The sequence below is a fragment of the Alligator sinensis genome, unplaced genomic scaffold (genome assembly GCF_000455745.1).
Source record: "Alligator sinensis unplaced genomic scaffold, ASM45574v1 scaffold1007_1, whole genome shotgun sequence".
Lineage (NCBI taxonomy): Eukaryota > Metazoa > Chordata > Crocodylia > Alligatoridae > Alligator > Alligator sinensis.
The window spans coordinates 447,439-469,379 of record NW_005842605.1 but is presented as its reverse complement, the minus strand read 5'-3'; the positions used below and the strand labels follow the sequence as shown (position 1 = coordinate 469,379).

Here is a 21,941-nt window from a genome sequence, read left to right as displayed (position 1 = left end):
AAAATTCACATTTGGCACATATGCATTTTTGAGGCACATCTCAGGGCACACATTTGAAAAGTTGACCTCTCATTTTTTATGCAATAGATTTTTAAAATTAAGTTACCTTGTTTTTTAATAGGAGCAAAAGAATAGGACCGGAAGAGACCTATTAGGTCATATAATTTAATTCAGTGCCACTCAACCTTTTGGTGCCATGGATCAGATAGATGGTACAGAGCCCAGCTGCCATGTGCATCAGGATTGGGTTCTGAGTCCCTCTTCCACCCTCCTCATGCTGGAATTTGGCCTGAGGCCTGGTGCCACCCCCGCCTGGCCCTGTGCACTAGAATCAGACACCAAATCCAGTGTACAGGGACTGGGGCTCCTCCTGGGTCTGGAAATTTGGCAATGTGGGAATGATGCCACTGCTCTCCTGCTGCCAAATTTCTAGACCCTTGGGGAGCCCTGTGATCCAGAAGACACAGCATCATGGGCTGGATCTGGCCTGTGGGCCAGAGGCTGAGCATCCCTGATCTAGCTCCCTGTTACCACAGGCAACTAATGTAATCATGTAATCCTATTTATAAACTTACTAAACTCCTGACTATCTGCATGGGAACATGATGAATAGTTGAGTTCATCTTTTGTGGATATAAACAGACAACTTAAGAGTGGAATAAGCTATGCTGGATATGCCTCAACAGAGCCAATCCACTTTACTGGTGTCTACAGATGTCACAGGGACTGTTGTCCTACAGGGTCAGGCCCCTTCTGGTCCTGGGCATTCAGGGGTCCCATCCTGCAAGACAATGGCTCCAGGTGCCTCATCCCAACTCGGGACATGGCAACAAGATATGGGTCCTGTGGGAATCCTCTTCAGGAGAATTCCTATGGCGCTGTAATAGTAAGGGCTTTGCTTAATGCTCATAGCAAGAGTCTTGTATGCTGACTCCATAGTAGGCCTTTGAAACAGCACGTAGCAATATTGTCTTAGAATGAACTAGTGTGTTCAGGAGATTCCCTGCACTTGAACAAAGGACATACTCATGGTTGTTCTCACCCTTGCAAAGCTTTATTCAAGGATACTCGCAGAGGCAGGCAATAAGACAGAGCAGAGAGGATAATCACTTCACATCGGCTCTAGGCAGCAGTCACCACCCCGCATAGCTCCCCTGGCCCCGGAGTGTCCCGATCCCAGGGATGTGATAGCCTGCGCCAGGCTCTGCGCAAGATTTCTTGCCAGAGTGGGAGGAACTCCCTGTAACTTAAGAATGTACATCTTATATAGTCTGGACTAAATAACGTTATCTCAAACTAGGGATTCGGTTATCTCAAGCTAAGAATTTGGGGATGAGTCGTGATCCAACACACCTGGTGTTTACCACATTCTGCTTTATTACAACATTCTACTATCTAGGTTCATGGTTCAGTCACGCTCACAGAGCAAAAAAGCTACACGCTGTTTCAAAGGCCTACTATGGAGTCAGCATACAAGACTCTTGCTATGAGCATTAAGCAAAGCCCTTACTATTACAGGTGCACAATAAGAAAACAGACATCCTCCCATTTAAGGCATTACAAACTGAGTACCATTAGTCACAGCAACATTTTGGGGCACTTGGAGTGCAACAAGGGGATGGGGCATCTGTTTTCTTGCAACAAGGGCAATGTCTGTTTGCACCCTCTCTCTCATTCTCTCTTTCAACCACTTACATCAGTGGGAGTTCCATGCCGAACATGGGGTAATAGGTCGCTTAGAAAAGAATATGTAAAACCATCTATGAATTATGTTACACTTATCCACGCATTATCTGGCTTGGGATACATGTTCATAAATGGCAAGCTCCCTGAGGTGCATTTCATCAAATTTCAGATCACAAACTCAGCACCATGTGACCTTAAAGAACTGTGCCACACTGCTCTTTGATTTTGATCCTAATAAAGCTCAAGCTCCATAAGGCTAGTGTGGAATCAGAAGAAAGTCTCATAATACGAAACCAAACTGTTTCTCATTGTGTAACTCCTTTCTTAAATCCCTACCCCAGAAACAAACAAAACAAAACAAACCATCAGGTCACATGCACTTCTTTCCTAGAATTCTTTTCCTTGGAAAAGTGCATTAAAAAAAAAAAGATGTTGCTCCTAAAACTTACTTGAATTTCAAAAAAGTATTTCAGTCAATGGTTAAATACCATGGTTCAAAGCTATATCATACTTTTGATCCCTTTTCTCCCTGCCTTTTGGCAGAGGGGGTCAAGAATAATATATGATTTTTAAAGCTGAGTTACTGATTCGAACTTGTAACAACTTCTAATACACGAATACAGGACATGTAAAACTGTAAAGGGCTTTCACTATATTCTTTCGTGGCCTTGCTCACAATACCCAGCCATGTTGAAAGATAATGTTCCCAGAATCCTGAAAACCCTAGAGTGACTTAATTGTTTAGTCAGTGTGTGTTTTCACATCAAATGTTTTAGTGCAGGTATAGTCAGCAGTACTTGTAACTGTTTGGCAGATTCTTTGAATTTAAAAGTTATATCTTCTCAGTAGGCAGGTCCAATGGATGCTCATTATCAGAGAAATAATGATTAAAGTTCAGCTGGTGATTCTATAGCATTTTCACTTTCTCTGCAGACTGGACAACATTTTCCTTCCAGCTTTGCAGGGGCTGAACACTCCACTAAGGGACATGTCTCTACAGTGCAGATTATCTGGCCATTCTGAAAGGCAATATTTAACATATTAGCACAAATCACATACAGTACAAATAAAAGATAGGAAAACAAAATAGTGAGGCCTTTGTCATGCAAGCCTCTGCAAAATATGAGATGGCCTACTTATCCACATGAATAAACGACAATTTTCATAGCTGACACACCAATATGAAAGGTTACTGAGGTTAATTAGAATTGCAGAGCCAAACAGCACCACACCAATTTTTCTAATCCACTTTTCCTTTTTTTTTTAATAGCTTGCACTAGACAGAGATTCAGTTTGCATACAGCATACTGAAACAATATGGAATTTCCACTCAGTCTACTTGTAAGCAGATCATTATAACCAAATGGGTTTCATTGTGTAGTAGCTATTTTAATGCTAGCAGTACATTCTAATATTCATGATTTTTTTTGTTGTGAGATTCATTACTTTTGACAACTAAGTACAACAAGTATTAAAAAGAAAGGAGGACCTGCAAAAGACCTATGTACCACTATACTCAATCCACCGAGAATGAGAGGTATAAGGGGTCCTCAAACATTTTTGACTCTATCCCTTGGGTAAATTTGGCCACATACCTCGGCACATGAAGGCATTTGTATTACAGCATTCAATATATATCAATAACAGGGCTAAATAAGCATGATAGAGTCAAGAAGAAATCTGCAATGTCATTAACTATTTTATGAGATTACTGAGGCAGGCAGAAATGATGTAATTAATGAGAAGAATAACTGGAAGGCATCTATGTACAGGAAATAGAAGTTGAGTAGCTGCTGGACCATACGTAAGACACCTGCCAAATGGAAGCAACTATTTATGTAGACAAAACCCACTTATGTTTCAGGAACAGCCTTACATAAAGAACTATGAGAATTGTATCTGGTTAAGAAAAGAGAGAGGATGTTCATATTAGAATATGCTAATCTCTTTAATAAGGTAATAAGTCACTCATTGGTACATTTGTTTGGGAATTAACGTCTTGGAAAAAAAGAGAATGCTAATAAAGCTACCTTGCACTTTCTGAATGGTTTTGAACAAAAGAGGCAAAAAATGCTATCCCCAAGATCAGCATTTCCATTTAGTAGCACTTTCTGCCCATTTTGCACGTTTAAGTAACTCTCCAAAAATACAAAAAAAGGAACGAATCTGAATGATATATTTTTGCCTTTTATTAGGTTTTGATTATAATAAATCCCCACAACATTTCTGCAGCAGATTTGCATTGCCTATAACCACTAAAGCATAGAAAGTTGCAAGGCAGACTCTTTCCTAAACTCTTAATTGCAGGTTGGCATAGTACTGAAGGAAAAAAAGAAAAATAGATGGTACAGGGAACTTTTAACAACACATACCTTACAGCTACAACTAATGCAGTCTTCCTTCATCCACCGCTCATCTTCCTTCCGCTGAATCCCATTATCATCTATGCAACCTTCCTGCCTCAGGCGAGCCTCCAGCTTGTTTATCTGCAAAAGGATCAGGGAGAGGAGGCATAGGAAAAGGTGAAACTAAGCTGCGAAATAACAATATAACAATATAATGAATCACTGTTCTTGATAAGAGTGTACATTAAAGCTTCAAAAGCCATCACACATTAATTCATTTTCCTTACTACAAAGCCTTCATCCTGTCTTTGCTTTTTTTTTTTTCCCCTCACATGGAAGACATTTGCAGTCCAAGCAATGTTTAGTAGTTAAAACATTGTATTTGTGATTTGCTTTACAACCAGTACCTTCAATTCAGCACTATTTAGATTCCACAGGAATCTATTATATAATATCATGTGGACCAATGATCAGTAACTAATGACATTGCAATGACAGAGCTTAATAGCAAAAGCCAACCTTTTTCCCTGCAGAATTGGGAATTATAACATTGATTTAGCCCACAAAAGAAATGGCTTCTTCCTCACTCCATTGTGGATTTTGATTAGCATCATAAAATCATAACAGTTTAATAGTTTTTTGGTTGTAGCTGTGTTGGCCTAAGGACATAGGCTGGCAAGGTTCTTTGAGTAGATGTGATATCTTTTATTAAACCGAGTAGTTTTTTCCAACTACTCAGTTGGTCTAATAAAAGATATCACATCTACTCGAACCTTGCCTGACAGTTTAATATAATTTGATATGAATGGCTTTGTCCCTTCCTAAAAATGTTTTAACAGGGGAACAAGAAAGATGTTATAGGATTGATGTGTTCTTGAGGCAGTATAAACACAGCCTGTCTCCACTATCCATGGGTTCTAACCAGTATAATTAGCCCCTTATTTGCAGGAATTAATGGGATGCTTGAAGAAAATAACACAAAAACCACTGTATGTATTTATGTATTTTTATTTCCAAAGACAGAGTATGGACATATTTAATTCCTGTTTTTAAGAACTCACTGATATGATTTAGACAGGAAATGAGAAGTTGTGTTCTTTTTGACTGTTTTTCAGTCTGATGAGTCAAAAATTAGATAATTTCCTCTCTCCCTGGAATGCCTCCATGCAAAACAATTTTGCTACTGGGTCAGACCTTTGTTAAAATGGCTTACAATGCAGTTTAAACCAAAAAGGTCAGATGTACAAGCCCCTTAAGCTGTTTTAAAGACAACTGGAACATTTCAAAAGTTTACCTGGAAAATCAAGTATTCATTTGAACCAGGTTACAGAGCACCTGTTCAATATTACATGTGGACATAAAGTATTCCATGACACACATCTGATAGGTCCTCCAGTCATCCCACACTGTATCATTCACTCCTCACCACCCATGCTGCTGCAACTGGCTGGGCTGGTACAGTTAGGAGTCTACTGTTCCCATTTTTCCCCTTTCATTGGCACTTCTTTGCACTGCTTGTTCAGTGGCAGCTATCTTTCTAACAACCAGGTGTCTTCACTTCCTACTCAACTGTGGCCCTTCATCATGGTCCTTCAAGCTCCCAGGAACCCAAAAAACATGGATCCAAATACTTCTCACCCACTGGCTCCTCCCAAGTCATGGAAACACACTGGAGACTTTGGTCAACTGCAGTCTACTGAAGATTGTAAACCTCAGATTAGGAGAGTAGGTAAAGCAGAAAAGTAAGAACCCCCCAGCCATAGATCACCCATCCCCTGGGATCCCCAAAGCATGGGTACAAGCATTGCCCCCACTCACCCACTGAGAGACATGTTGGACTGGGTGCTCATTTCTGTCCCCTGATGTCAGAGACACAGTACTTCAAATGCTTAAAGGGTGACAGCTCTATCTAGAATACTAAGACACTGTATATGTGAGCACTTCTGACACATGGCAATTGTGACTCGGTTCCCAGTGACATACAATTATTATGTGTAGCCACACCCCCACATGATTTCCTTTTTTAAAATATGAACTTCACCTTGTGCACCTATCTAAAAGCTTCTGAGTCCTTAGCAGTCCTATTTTCTGTCCACATGGCATGTTCACCAAGCCAGGCAGTGGCACCCTCAAACCTGATGTGCTGCTCTTGAATTAAAGCAGTGCCATATACAAGTAGTAGTGTAGGTGCGCTAATCAGCAGCACTAATCAATCTGCCCAAGATAGCACCTGAACACAGCTACATGGCTTCTATTAGGCCTGCATTATCACTGGGCACTGCTGCCTGCCACCATAAGTTCACTGTTTAAACAAGTTTCTGGAAAGACTTGATCACCCTTGCACTGGGATTCAGCAATGGGCATTTCATTTCTGGCCTGCATGCACTTGTTTCTGAAATTTTAGGCTTTCGTCAGCGAGGCATTCATCCAAATAAAAATCAGGTAAAATTAAGACACAGCATTATTAAAGAGGGGATTGCAGGGGAATCTCTTTGTATATAGCTGACTCTTCACAGTGTGGTGTATGGCATTGTCTCGCTGCTGCCTCGGAAAGGGATATCTCCTGCAAATTTCACGGGATGCACAGGCTGAACTGCATCCTCTTCATTAAATGAGTCAGGAATAATTCAATAGACAAATCCTCCACTTGGGGCTTTCCTTTCCGTTGTATAGATTTTTTCTCAGGCAAGAGCTAGACATTAATAATAGGTGCTTTAGGATTTGACCCTATCATGTATGTAATTGGATACCTACTCTCCCATGCCCCAACACGATTCCTAAGATCAGACAAGAACAACTTCCTACTAGTAGCATCAATGTGCTAAGTTCTCTTGGCAAAAACCTTGAGAGGTCATTTGATAGTTATTCCTCAGCTTTGGAACTTCTTTCCCCTTGAGCTGTGACAGAACCCAGGCCTGGATGTCTTACAGAAACACTGTAAGATATTCCTATATGGGCAGGCATTTAGCAATCCAGGATAGTTTAAGAACCTTTTGTTCCATATTTTATCCCATTTGCTTTTATTCGTTGTTCCTGTCTCTCACTGTAAATTGCCCTAAGCCTTTTTTACAGCATACAAATCTGATAAGTAAATAGTAAATATTAGGTTTTAGTTAAAGATCCTAAGTAGATCTATACTAGTGCTATACCTGAAAATTCCAATTGTGTTTGATTGAAAAACTGTACAACAAATTAAATGCATCTGAATTTAGCAAAGACACATACAATTAGTCATTTTTTGATGGTGGAAGCAGTTCTTGGCCATTGTACCTCCTCCACAGAGGGTAACAGAACACCAATCACTAGGAGGCAGTTTGGTGGCCTTTTCTCTTTTGAGCTTGAAAGATTTCAATTCTAGTCAAACAGAGAAAATAGAGTGTGTAGATGAATTATTATTCTTGCCTTTGGTCTTCATTCCATTTTTTACTTTTGATTAAATAAGGATGCGTAATAGGATTCCAACTTATGCTCCACGCATTATTTTCTGTGATATGAGAATGTAGTGTACATAAGTCTTGCTTCAAGTAAATTGTATTATATAAACAAAATTCTCCTTTGAAGATCAAGTGTTTCCAAATTAATAATATAAATAGTAGCAGCCGAGTGCTGTTGGGTCTTCTGCTCCCATTAGCTGTTCATAATTAAAAAGGGAACATCAGTAAGTTTCCCTTGACATCTGCTCATTTTTTGATGGAGCACTAATTTCACAGCGCACTCAGCTTTAGAGAATGTTTTATCTTTTAAATCCCAAGTTGTGTGTAACTGTTTTCCTAAATGAAAGGCGGAAGTTGGAAAGAGAATGAAAATGCATACTTGAATTGACAGGTTATACAGTATCAAACATTTTTTTGTTAAGAATTTACTTTAATTGAAGACTTTTTCTTTCTTTCTCTTTCTTATTTATTTATTTATTTATTTTACAGATGAATGTAGTTTGCAGTCCTCCAATAAGTTTTTACTGAATTCCTTTCCTTTCCTGGTAGTACTCCAGAAATATAGCAATAGACTTGAGTGGTGTGAACATCGATAATACAGCTTCCAGAAGTAACACAAAGCTAGTGAATACATGCCATGGTGTTCGTCTAAGAGTTTTACTTGTGGTTAGGAGTGAGATCAATAGATCAACAAGGCCATTCCAGTCACAACTTGAAAGCTTTATTAGGGTGCTCAATAGCAATGATTTATTTATACCAATAAAGACAATGCTTACACAGCCTTGGATTTAGGGAGGACAGGTCTGCTGGCCAGGCATCTCTGCTCCCCTGGAGACTTCTGCTGGGTCTATTCCTCAGCTTCTGCTGAGCTGCAGGAAAAGTCCAATTTTTTCTTCAGCCTATATCCAATATTTATAGATGGCTGAATGGCTGCTTTTGATATTCTAATAAATTATCCCTAGTTGGTTTTATTTAAATGTCTTTGGTTTTACAGAATTTTTTGGAACTGGATAGGAACTATATTTGTTGTGGTCCTAGAAGGGGTTAAGGTATCACTTAGCCAGACCTTTTTTATCCCTCGGCCATTTGACCCCAGCCTGTCAATTACTTGTCAGTTTTTACCCCAATTTATGGTCTTGTCAATCAATTGAAAGCTATATTCTTGCAACAGCAGAAGCGAGGATTTCTATAGGATACTGGAACATTATGTTTTAAGCTGTAGGCTCTCAAGGGCAGGGTCTACCCTTCTGTATCTGTGCAGCTTGCAGTATGATCAGATACCAAACCTGACTGGTGAATAATAATAAACTGCACTGAAATTCACAATGACTTCTTTTTGCTTATGCAAAGTGACATTATTAAGATACAGCACAAATTCTCAAATACTCCCCAACTACATACCCTTGCAGCATAACATTAAGAAAAAGGATTGTTAATCAGTGCAAAGCTCTGAAATCAAATTGCATCCCATACTAACTTCAATAATAAATAGGTTTTATTACCTTAAATATATATTTACCTGAAAAGTTTGATCTACAAGAAGGACTACAGAATTAAATCTTTTTGTCATTTGAGGGGTTAACATTCTTTAAAGAGAAAGAAAAAACAAACAACATGAAAGAAACATGTTCCTACATCTACACAATGCAAGCTGGTACTTTTAATTACAGCAAAATACTCTCCAGTCTGCCACTTATATCCAAACACGTAATACATCGTTTATGAGAAGTCTATAGGAAAACAGAGTAAAATACATTTACCACATGCCTTAAGAGGTGCTACATGGATTTAGTGGCCTTCTGATAAATTACAAACATTCTTCTGCACCACTGCAATCATCTAAATATTGAGCTATTAAATCAATGTCTGTCAGTTGCATGTTGTATGCACAAAAAACTGGAAAATCTGTTTTGAGTACTTTATAGAACAAAGGAAAGGTTTTAGAGCTTTACTAGAAAAATATTAGAAAAAAAAGGTATGAGTGAGAAAGTGCATGGCCCCACAAGTTGCTGGGCATGAAAGCATTTGTAACTCAAAGTTACCATTGTAACCAGAGAGTGGAACCCTCTTGCCACATGCCATTCATGCAAGTATCATTTTTAGTACATGCCAACTGTTTTACACTGTATGGAGTATCCCCTCAGTGGCCCAGTGCAATGAAAATTGGTCTATGTTCTGCTGCAGGGTGAAATGCTCAAACTCAAAGGTGATGTGCTCAGATCAAGAACTGAAAGAGGTAGAAAATGTCATCAGCGTTAGCTCCTATGAGCTGGTTCTTGCAGCTCTTCAGGGTTGCCATCTTGGCTTATCCCAGCAGAAAGTTGACCAGGAAGATCATGACCTGCTTGGTCACGTAGTACAGAAAACTCTCTTGGTGAAATCCATGTCCAACATGCTAAACAGGCCACTGAGGTTGACTAAGAGCAGTCAAGGATGGACCGAAAGAGTCTCTCTGTCCTTACAGAAGGGGCAAGCTGCCAGCACTGTCTAATCTAAGGGGCTGAATCCAGGAGCTACCACTGGATGTCACCAGTCCTCTTGGCAATGAGCAGCTTGTACAGGGTACATCAGGCAGGCTGGGCCTAACCTGGCAATGCTGCCACTAGATGTTGCCTTCAGGTCATGTTAGAGCAGCCAAAGAGGAGGACAAACCTCCCAAGTTTGTCCAGGTATAAAGAGCTTTTTGACAGGCTCTCAAACCAGGTGCTGCCACTGTGGATGCTCTCATTCAGCACGTTGAGGGGACACCAAAGTATCAGGCCCACTGCCATTATTTTCATCCACAGCTTGGGCACTAGGCATCAACATGGATGGTGTGCCCAAAGAGCTCTCATTGAGAAAGGTTTCTCACTCATGGAGGTGGTCTTCTTGGGCAGCAACAGTGTCAACTGGGAAGGTGGTCTTCACTTACACCATGAAGCATGAAGCAAAACGGAAAGAGTTCAGGCCCAGCCAGGTGGCCAGGAACTGTGAAGACTGCTACAAGACCAGGCCTTGTTAATTTCATGCAACAGCCTTGGAAATCTCTGGCACCTGGCCTGAGGTCCCAGGCAGAAGGAAGCTTACCATGCCTGGGCCAGGTTCCAGTAGAAAGATGAGATGGCATCCTACTTGAAGTGATCAGGATCCAAGAGAAGATCTCCTGATTGAGTCTGAGGCCAAATCTGAGATTCCTCTCTTGGTGAAGAAATGCAGAGGCCAGTCATCACCATCATGGGTGAGCATCTCTGCCTAAAGGCCATTTAACACCTCTAGGAAGTCTTTCCCAAACTCTGTACATCAGAAGTTGACAAGCTTGCACAGGAGCTATCCTTTCCAGAGCTGACAGTTGCTGTTGAGGGCCTTGCCATGGGAAAAGCCACTGGACTTTGATTACCCATCAAATGCTATCAAAATTTTCTGGCCTATCCTCAGCCCAGATCTCTTGAGAAGCTTTTAGGAGAGCTGGAGGATAAGATCTAGCTAGTTACCTGCCAACAAGCAGTCATCACCCTGCTGACCAAGAAGGGATACCTTGGTAACATTAAGAATTGGCAAACAGTGTTGTTCCTATGTAATGATTACAACATCCTTGCCAAAGATCCTAGGTTGTAGGGCACAGGCCATGAGTAGAGGTACTATGTGCTCAGCAGAATGATTCACAACAACCTGTTTTCTCTGTGCAACTAGATAGATTAAGAGGAATCTTTTGACTTAGTCCATCATTATTTCTTATTTCAGACTTGGGAAGCTTTTGGCTTTGGGTCTCTACACTTTTACCATCTGCCTCCTATTCCAGAACATCTCTAGACTCCTGAAAATGAATGGAATGCTGGAAACCCCATACCCAGAATGCAAGCAGATCCAGCAGGGTGGCCCCCTCTATGGGCTCCTCTGTGCTCTGGCCACTGAGCCGCTGCCCCACGTACCAAGGCACTTTCCAATAGAGGTCTGACCATCCCACTGGTCTCAGCTGCAGCTTATGGTGATGATGTGATTAACGGTGGGAAGGATACTGAATTAAAAAAAAATCATAGAATCATAGAATCACATGAATACTACAAGGTCTGGATAGGTATAGGAAAACAATGATGGCAACACTTAGGATGGAAGGTGGAAAAGATATATGCATGGTTGTGGGGTGTGTATTATATTATTGATATAATACATACCAGATTAAGGGATATTTTGCTTAGAGAATATAATAGTTGGCATAAGATACTGTTATTTTATATTTGATGCATAATTCCATATGGAATTTTATGATGTAAGCATTTTGTGATGATAACAAAAAATAACAGGGTGAGAGGGGCCTAAGGTCCCAGGTCTCCCATTTCCTGAATCAATACTGTAACAAAATTTGACATTGCTCTCTTACATAAGGTAGGGAACTTGTAGGTGGGATAGATGAGTGACAGAGACTCAGTGACTCATCTTCCTATATACATGCTTTAGCCACAAACTACATTGGGGAGTGGATGTATCAAGTCAATTGGAGAAACAATTGCAAATCAACTTCATAGGTGCATGGGCTCATGAATATTTCATGCTTCTCTCTCTGTTATACCCCTGAGTTGAACTTTTTTATTTAGGCATTCCAGAAAGGACCCATGTTTCCTTTACACCAAGAAATATTTCAGATAATTAGCAGTACCATTTGTTCCTGTGTGATATCAGGGTCTCTTTTAAAGGACTATCTCTTGGAACACTGATGGGCCTTGGTACATCCAGCAGACATTAAAGGTCTACCTAACATCCTGCACATTTTCTCCTTATAGCACAAAATTACTCTACTTTGCCATTTTGACTATAGTATCTAAAGTTTACTTCCTTAGGTACTACGTTCTACATTTTATTATATACCAACTGGTTGCAAACCACACACCATCCTTATCTGTTTTATTCATAATTCTACATCACATTATTTATTGTCATACTATATTCTTAACCCTTAAAATTATGCATTTTTGGAAAAACAAGCACGCGCACATATTTGCGGTAGAGAAACAACATGAACAAGGAAGGACTCTGGGAAAGAAAGGGAAAATGAGTAAATGAAGTTCTCTTATGAATACTCTCAGTCAATTTAAACTATAATCCGCTCTCATCCTTTTTAGTTGACTGAAAATCTCATTAAAGTATGCATCAATGTGTTTTTAATGTTGATATACTATTTAATTTTCTCCTTCCCTCGGTAGAAGTTTATCTAATAAATAACTTATTTTTTATGAAAACAAACAACATATTTTCCCCAAATGAAAGCAACTTTGTAAATTCCTCTATCTATATCATACTTCAAATAACCATAAAAGCCAACAGAGGAGGAACTTTATATATTTGCAATTAACTTAATTTTTGAGATTCAGCTGTTTCTGAATCTATCCAAACTGTTAGCTATAAGTTAAAGGCAAACTTGTCAGAACAAAAATGTTACATTCATTGTTTAGCTTTAAAAAACAAGAACAAAAACACCTCTCCTCTGTTTTATTAAAAAAAAAAATCTATTTCCAGACTTCCCTCAGTTATGAGCGCTTATATAGGTTTCTCCACTTCAGCCAAGGTTCCAAGCACATGTCTACATATAAGCAGACAATAGTTGCACTGCAACTAATAATGAACTTAAGGATAGATGCGTGCTCAACTGGGGTCAAGACCCCTTGTCACAAGGCTGCTCTCTCTTCTCTTGTACAGTTGTAGTCTAAGGAACTACACTTAAGCAAAGAATCAGCAGCCATCAGCAATATAGTTAGCCAAGAAATGTATCTGAACACTCTTGCAGATTCTGAATCACTGTACAATTTAATTAGGTTCATAACCTATGCTATTTGCTGTGTACTTGTAGGAAACTGTTTTCAGTTTGCACAGTGAGCTGAACTGCCCTTTCTTTGGCTAAACCTACAGAAGGGGATAATCTGGAAGGAAATTACTTTAACTTTCTTGTGAAGGAGAGGATAAGGAATGAGTCACAGGGCCCAACATCAAACTAGAAGCAGCTGCAGCTTTCAGGGGCTAATTAGGAGAATTATGTGCATCCCCCACAACTACACCTCTACTCCCTAACACAGACCTATCCACTCCTTCAGTCTTGCTCTGCTGTGGATTGCAAACCTTCAACATGGCCTCTTTTGACCCTAGGAAGCAGCAAGGGACGGAGTGGCCAGCAACACCTTCAACATGAAAGATGAGTAATAATTCTGGCAATGAATGTGCAAAGGCTTATCCCATGCCTTAGAAAGAAGTACTTGATGGCTAGAAAATGATATTAAGAAATTTGCTTTTAGGAATTGGCTTGAATGTAAAGTAGACATTGCATTAGAATAATGGTCCAAGGCAAAAGTTAATTGGTTTCAAAAAGCCTGTTTATGACAAAGTTTCCTTCAAGGCTCACTGTGTCTGGAACCAGCAGGGTTAGGGAAATACAGGAATATGCTGACAGAACAGAACGTGGACAGTATGATGACCACATGGAAACCAATCAACAATGCCTGAGAATGAAGAGTCAGCACAGGAAAAAAAAAAAGATACAAAAAGAGGAATTCAGAGTAGCAAAGGGTCCTTGAGAGGATCCTGAGGCCACCATGGACAGAGGGCACACCACAAGCCCATCTCACCCACCTCACTGGAGTGCAGGGGGTGGGAGTGGGGGAGGGAAGGGAGGGAGGTAGAAGGGAAGAGGGAATGGCTCAACTCTCAACCTCCATGCTGCTGACATCTGACATTCAAGACAGAACCTCAGGATGAAGCTTGCATTAATAGCAAGATGTACCTTCCCTCTGTGACAGCCCTAGGACTGGTAGATATAGAATCAGGGTGGTTATTTTGTTTGCCTTGCCTCCATTTTTTTTATCTGCTATCCCTGTGTATCAATAAAATTTGCCTATTATTGAATGGTAGAAGTCATGGTCAATCTGAAGGTTTGGGTCCACCCAGAATAAGATATCTGGGTCATAAATCTAGTGCCAACAGTACTGTTCTCCCCCTGTACAATAAGGTAACTGATGGGTTACACAAGGTTACTTCAAGCAAGACATTGAATAAAACTCAGTGAAGTAATCAGTATATGGTAGACCCAAATACTACAACACACAACCATAGTGAAAACAAGCCAAATCTACTTGCTTAGCGATCCTCTTATTACTGCTCTAAATGTTTTCTCCTAAATTTAGAATAAAGAATAGACTCCACAGCTCCCAAACCAAGACATTCTGCTCCCATCCAGCAAATAGTTGTGTAACCTACTGGTAAAGTGTACATTATCATGCAATTCAGTTGCTGGTACACAAAGAAGTGTAGTCCTTTAGGGTTCAGGTAATGGAGGTCTCTGCTGAGGATCTTGAAGACTGAGCACTAATGGTGTTTTATCCTTATATTTGTATCAGATTAAATTTGCTTTTCTAGGTCTTTTTAATGGTTTATTTACTCACACAGGTTTAATGGTTCAATATGTGATAGGAATGGATGTTCCATATTTTGATAATTTGTTACACACATTGATTGTTGGTGTCAGACACTGACAGGCATGAAGGTTGAAAACGATTAGGTGACAAGTGTCAGAGATGATCCATCATTGTTTGAATACCAAATTTTCATAATTGGATACTCTCAAGTTTTTCTGAAAAATTATGTCAAATATGTTTGTGGAAACCATTTATCAAAGAGTTAAGACCAATATCTGGGGAATCAACATCTGTTTGTGAACAACTCAGAAAGAGGAAAAGGTCCAAAATGAAGAAACACATAATAACAAATAATCCCTATAGCTTTGGCCACGATTTGCCTCAAAGTTTCTTGAAGATTATTGAAGTGGCTTTTGCAGGAATCATGCTATTGAAGGAATAGTAAAATGTTTTAAAAGTTGTCATTATCTAAAAAGCAGATTTTATTCTTAATCCTAGAAAATGGTGGAGAAAAAAAAAAGCTGATGGAGAATAGAAAAGCTTACTATTGTCACATTCTTTGGATCATGAATAATCCCAAAGAAACAATGCTTATACAACTTTCTTCCCAGTCAAAAGTTTTGATTCTTTTTGTTTCTCTTTCTAATAAAGGTAGAAAGGGTTTCGCAAATAATTTTGTGCAGTGACAGCCAGATTTGAAAGTTGGCTGAAAAATATACAAGAGAATAGAAAATGCAAGAGATGACAAAATGTGGGTGAATTTCACTTTGAAAATTGAGGGAAGGAAGGTGACATTTGTAAAATAATGTAAGATTTCTTGGTTTGCTTTGTCAGTTATTCTCTACTCATTCTGACAGCATCCTGTTCCCTTTCATTTTTCTTACTTTCCAACTTCTAGCCAAAGGTAGATTCTTGTTGTCAACTTTCTAAACAGGAAAGGTAGTCAGCTGTGTTAGCCAGAAGTCAGGCTAATCTATATGCACCTTATAGACTAACGGAATAAGAGAGCATGAACTGCTGTGAACTGGAGTTCTCTTCATCAGTGGTTAATATATTTGATATTTCAGTTAGTAAGAGGGCGTGAGGACACATGATACTATGTTGCCATAGAGGCATGCTATGGTGACATAGCTCGTCGCTATGGTGACACAGCATCACCGGACACAAACCGTGATGCCAATACTGCATCACTGTAGTGACAAGCTACCTCATTATAGTGTATTGCTATGGTGACACAGCATCTAAAAATAACCGTGCACTGCCAGGACAGAACAGTAAAGGCTATCACTGAGCTGACAGCCCACTGGAAATCACTTATAAGATAGGTACACTGTCTTCATGTTTGGCCAAAGACTCTCACCGGCCTAGAATTCAAGTATATCATCATTGTGCATCAACCGCAGTCTTAGGATAACAGTATCTTCCTATGACAGGCTTGGTCGCTATACAGGACAAGGGCTTGCCAGTATGTTGCAGATCCAGTGGCCACCTTCCTCCCTTGCACATCCTCAGGAACACAACACCATTAGTTTGCATGAACACAAGCTCCCAGTATGGAGTCCCTGCATCCAGCTGTCCCCTATTGATTCACACTCAGAAATGAATCATTACCTCGTTGAAGTTAATAGGACTTTTGTTACTACTTGACAGCAGCTGACATTTCTTCCGATTTTCTGCTCTTTAGGTTATACATACAACCAATCAGTTTTCAGACTTGGTAGAAACTTTGGAAACCCACCCACAGAATTGTGCAACTAGCATATGGTCATTCAGCAAAAATTAGATTGCCTGATATCGTATCTATCAACTAAATGACTCAGTGCTACATCATCATAAAAATTCATTTAAAAGCATTATTTATAAAACTCTTAAAACTTCAAAAGATAAAGACTCTGAGGATTAGGAAGCACAAATGGTTATTGCCCACAATCAGAATAATATAACTGCAAAGTCATTTTCAATTAAACAAAAATTAAAGATTTTTAAATGAAATAATTTTTAATATCTAATTAAATGCATATTCTACCATTTCAGGTGGGTATATTCATGGTTACTTATGGCAAAGGATAAAACTGTACAGTACCTTAAAAAATTAAAATACAGTTGTTGATGGTTTGTTTGATGTATTTTGGGAGGGGTTTTTGTTTGTTTTTTTCAACTAAACCAAATTAGACATCACTCTTATTACAGTTTGCATTTCTTTATGTTTACAGGTATTAGGTAATACTTTTTATACAAAATCTGACCAGCAGAAAAATAAGAAACTATTAAAGATATATCACTGGTTGCAGCATAAGACAATTACCCATTAAAAAACAGAAAAACAAAACCTAAAATAAATTTTAAAGATTTTTTTCCTTGGGAAGTCAAACATTTACTTTCAGAATTATTTTTGTACTTCAGCATTATTATAATTTCTTATACAATACAAAATACAGCTAGATGTAGAAAAGTGAGCCGAAAACACATTCTCACATTACCATGTGATACACTGAAGTTTAAAATAGAAGAGTTGATGAAAAGACAAACCTGCTCTTTTAGAGCTGTGATGGCCTTATCAATTTCTGCAACAAAATCACTGAAATCCTGACTAAATCCACTGGATATTGTGTCATCTAGATGTCTTGCACTGGTTGCATTTCTATGCAGTTCCTGGTATCTGAAATATAAGTCAAATTAACACCAAAAATGGAAAATAAATACCCCAAAGAAAAGGCTTAACTTGGGAATTAAAGGATTTATAAAGAAAGTTAAATAAAAATGTGGGAAATGTAAGCTGAAATGACATTCTTCTTTTGAGATTCTTACGCATGAGATGAAAACTTCTCTTTAGAACATAAGAGGAATGCCATGTTTTATTCCACATATCTTTGCTAGATTATTCAGCTCTCAGAAGTATTTTTCTGGATAGCCTTTTCCCCTACCACACTGACAACTCTTTGACAAATTAAATGTCACACATTATGCAATACATAGGTGGGAAAGTTGCTATTTGCATTAAGCATTCATGATGAGAACTATGTTTAAGAAAATGATAGTATGGCTGTCAAAAAAATAAATAAATCACACCTCTAAAGCAAGGCAAGCATAAAATAAGCCAATGCTACTGAACACAATGGGCGCATCCACACATGCCAGCATGTGCGCTTGCAGCAGCTCAAATAGAAGTGGTGCAAATTTGAGCCAGGGCTTTTTGCCTCAGCTCATGTGCTCGGACATGCACTTCGTTGTGGAGCAAATTGTGCCACTTGGGGCAAAATAACTCTGCCTGGCTCCTCCCAGATCTGCAGCCAAGGGGAGCTAGAGCCTGGGGCCAGCACTCGTGCTAGCAGCAGTATAAAAACCTGCCCTCAGGGCAGCTCAGGGCTACATGCTCTCAAGAGCTTCTGAGGCCTAGCCACTTGGTATCCGGGGATACTACCCCTTGTGTCAGCTAGACTGTTGAAGCAGTATACCAAATTCACTTTTTAAAATACCCCAAAATCCACATTCTTCCACAATTGGAACAAAAGAGAGAGAGAAAGTGGGAATTGATCAGATGGGTAATGTCTTATTGCGATATTTACAATGTTAAAGAAATTTGGAAGCCTACCAGTGTGTCTAGCATCATAATAAAATAAATCCTAAATATCTATATGTTTTAATGTTTGCTTTTGGTTTCCTTTTCACATGATAGGTATGTGATAGGGGAATGTGGGGTTTGCAGGAGGGGGTGAGAAGAGGGGTTAGGGTTAGGGGGGATGTGGATAGGTGTGTGGGCAGGTGTGGAGGGATGTGAGTTAGTGTGTGGTTAAGTGTCAAGGGGACTGTGCGTGTTGGGGCTGCTTAGGATGGGTGGGCCCCTGCATGAACACCATGTGCTCCCAGCGGCTGGCAGGGCACGGAGGCAGCGATAAGCTCCCGCAGACGCTGCTGGCGCTGCCGACAGTGGGGGGTGGGGTGGCAAGTACCAACTAGGGGTTGACGACCGCCCGCAGACACTGCCGGCAGCAACAGCAGTGGCCAGCGGTGATTGCTGACTGCCTGCAGATGTCATTGGTAGCGGGTGCGGGGGGGCAAGTGGAGACTGCCCACAGGCACCTTTTCTGAGGGGGTGAACTGCCACGCTCAGGGGGTGCACATGCACCCATGTGCACTCCCTACGCATCGTCAATGGTCCCCTGCCCCCCACAGAGCACATAGACTATGCCTGCAGGGTGCCAGGTCCCCCAGGGGCTACAGCTCCCCCCCAGCCCCTGCACTGCTCTCCAGCCCCCTGCTCACTCCCCTGCTGTTCTCTAGCCTCTGGAGGCTCATTACCCCCACCCCTGTTTGTTCTCCCAGCTCCCCGTTCGTTCCTCTGCTCCCCATTCATTCCCCCCATCTCCCCTTCATTCCCTCTGCCCCCGTTCGTTCCCTGTCCCCTATTCATTCCCCCATGTCCCGTTCATTCTCTGCTTCCCATTCATACCCCCCCCCCCCCCTCCTTCCCCCTGCTCTCTGTTCATTCCCCCAGCTCCCTGCTTGCTCTCCCAGCCCCTCGCCCCCCCACACTCACCAACAGTAGCAGAGAATGAGCAGGAGGCTTGAGAGAGTAGGGGAAGTCTCCAGCTTACCTCCAGGGGCTTGTCTCCAGCCTCCTGCTTCTTCTCCTGCTTGTCTCCAGCCTCAGGAAGGTCCCCTCCCCACTTCTCCAGCCCTGCCCAATCCCCTACTTACCTGGTAGAAGCCTGGTTTAGATCCCTGCAGCTTGCAGTGCTGCCTGCCCAGCATGGGCAGGCAGCGTGCTTCAGATCCGGGTAAACGGCCAACTACAGAGATGATTTGGCAGGCTGCCAGAGAGACTCTGTGGAGGACTGAGCCTCTGGTTGCAGAGTCCCAGACTGCGCCCTGACCCATTTTTTTCCCCAGGGGTACTCGTTGACCCCTAGATATTTAGGGGTCTAATTCTGCTCCCCCGCTGCAAATTTACAGTGAGGGAAACATTTTTTTTCCCTCAAAGGGGTTTCCCTCAAACCCCTTTTTTCCCCTCTTTTTGCCTCCTTTTTTCCCTCAAACCCTTTTTTTCCCTCAAAGGGGTTTGAGACGCTGTAAGAAGCATATGCAGGCTCGTCTGGACGTGCCCAGTGAGAGTAAAGAAAGAAAAAGAAGGGTTAGTTGAGTCTGAGATGTATTCAGGAGGCCCTAGGGAATATCTTTAAAGGGTTATTGAAGAGTGGCACACAAGAAACCACTTATGGAACAATGAGGCAAACTTTTAGTAGGGACTCCACTCAGCCTCTAAAATCCAGGATGCATTTTTAATTTCTAATGGCCTATATTCATATTTACATTCTGGTCACTTGACACCACTCAGAGTGCAGAGAGGCTGTGAAGCATACATAAATATAATCTATAGACTCTTTAAGACAACTCTGGAACTCCAGGAAGGTGTAAAATATCTTTAGTACAAATAAGAAGTCAGCCTTAAGTTTCTATGTGCCTTCATCATTCAAATATTCTGCACTAATATAAACATTACTAATAAATATTTAAATACTATAATTGTAGTAATTATGAGAGGCATTTTAGGAGTGCTTTGTACCAAAGGTTCTGTATAAAGATTATTATAGAACTTCTGCTGTGTGTGAGATCAGGGAATATATTCTGTCATATTCACAATCGTAAAGCCCATATATAATTGGGTTTTGAAAATTAAATATGCAAGTTGAAAAAGTGAAATTCATTATCAGTCCCCACTTTCCTCTAATCTTCTTATCTCCAGCAATCCTTTCCCATTACTATGTGAGAACATGAAAAGGAGGGGTTAAAAATGGTTGCAACCTGGTGAGAAGAGAGTGCTTACAAATCACATTGGGTGTATCTCTACATCTCCACATGCTCCCTGTTGGGAGCAGCCCAGTACAGAGGTGCTCCCATGGATGCCACGTGCCCCCAGAGGCTGGTATGGGGCACAGCAAGCTCCTGCAGGTGGCGGTGCTGTGAGAGGAAAGCAGGGAGCTCCCGCTGGTGGTTGTGGCACTGTTGGCAGTGGGAGGGAGGGGGGCTGGTGAGTGCTGACCAGCAGTCAACAACTACCTGCAGATGGCAGCAGCGTCAGCGGTGGCCAGCAGCGGTTGCAGACTGCCCGCAGATGCTGCCAGCAGTGTCAGCGTTGAGGGCAGGGGTGGCATGCGGCGACTGCCTGCACTGCTGGCAGCACCTTTTTGCAGGGGGTGCACTGTCACACTCAGGGGGTGCATATACTCTCATGTGCACCCCCTATGCATCACCAATGGGTGCTCCTACCCTGCTTTGGTCCCCTGAAGCACTCCTGGGTGCTAGCCCAGGAGTGGTCAGGGAGCACGAGGCTGGTCCCCATGTGCACAGGGCCAGGACAGCTCTGCCAGTTGCACCATCTTTCCTGATGTGCATGGGGCCAGGAGACAGCTGCCAATGCAGAGCTGTCCCCATGGGGACAAGCTCCGTGCTCAGCAGGGCTTCCCCCTGCATAGCTGGGGCGTGGTTGGGGGCTGTCCTGCTTCTGGGGCAGCTCCAGACTGGGCAGGGAATTCTCCAAGCAGCCAGGGGCTGGCTAGGAGCTGTCCCACTTCTAGAGCAGCTCCTAACCAACTCTGGGCTGGGTGAGGAAATCCCCAATATCATTTTCTTATTTCGGTTACTTCAGATGCTAAACTTGACAAATGCTAAATAATGCAAATCCATACATTTCTTCTACCCTCAGTCTTAATCACCATATATTCAATCAGGTATAAACCACTGCACAAATTCGGAGGCTCCTCTGGTGGGAAACAAAAGAATATAATAAATCAGACGAAATAAATATGCCAAGCACTAAAGATAATTTCAGTATAATTAAACATAATTCTCCCAAACTAGTACTGAATTAGCCAAAAAAAGATAATGTGTTATACCAACTACATACAAGGAAGACAAAAATAGATCTTTCTTGCCCACAGATTATCATCATAAAAATCTATGTTAAAAATCAAGATGTTAACAATCTGAAACAGAGTAATGCCTCATTCTTCATTCCAGACAGATTCATAGATTCATAGATGTTAGGGTCGGAAGGGACCTCAATAGATCATCGAGTCTGACCCCCTGCATAAGCAGGAAAG

General features: G+C 41.1%; 1 protein-coding gene across 1 annotated transcript in view; it reads right to left on the bottom strand.

Moving 5' to 3' along the window:
* Window positions 1-2,092: 2,092 nt before the first annotated feature.
* The window catches only part of PXDNL (peroxidasin like), a 352,571-nt gene continuing 332,722 nt past the window's right edge, over window positions 2,093-21,941 (bottom strand). The window contains exons 22-24 of the mRNA XM_014524383.2: window positions 17,371-17,500; window positions 4,059-4,172; window positions 2,093-2,705 (exon numbers count right to left, since the gene is read on the bottom strand). Of these exons, the coding sequence (XP_014379869.1) occupies window positions 2,574-2,705; window positions 4,059-4,172; window positions 17,371-17,500 (376 nt within the window). The 3' untranslated portion in view covers window positions 2,093-2,573. The remainder of the gene's footprint in view (window positions 2,706-4,058; window positions 4,173-17,370; window positions 17,501-21,941) is intronic.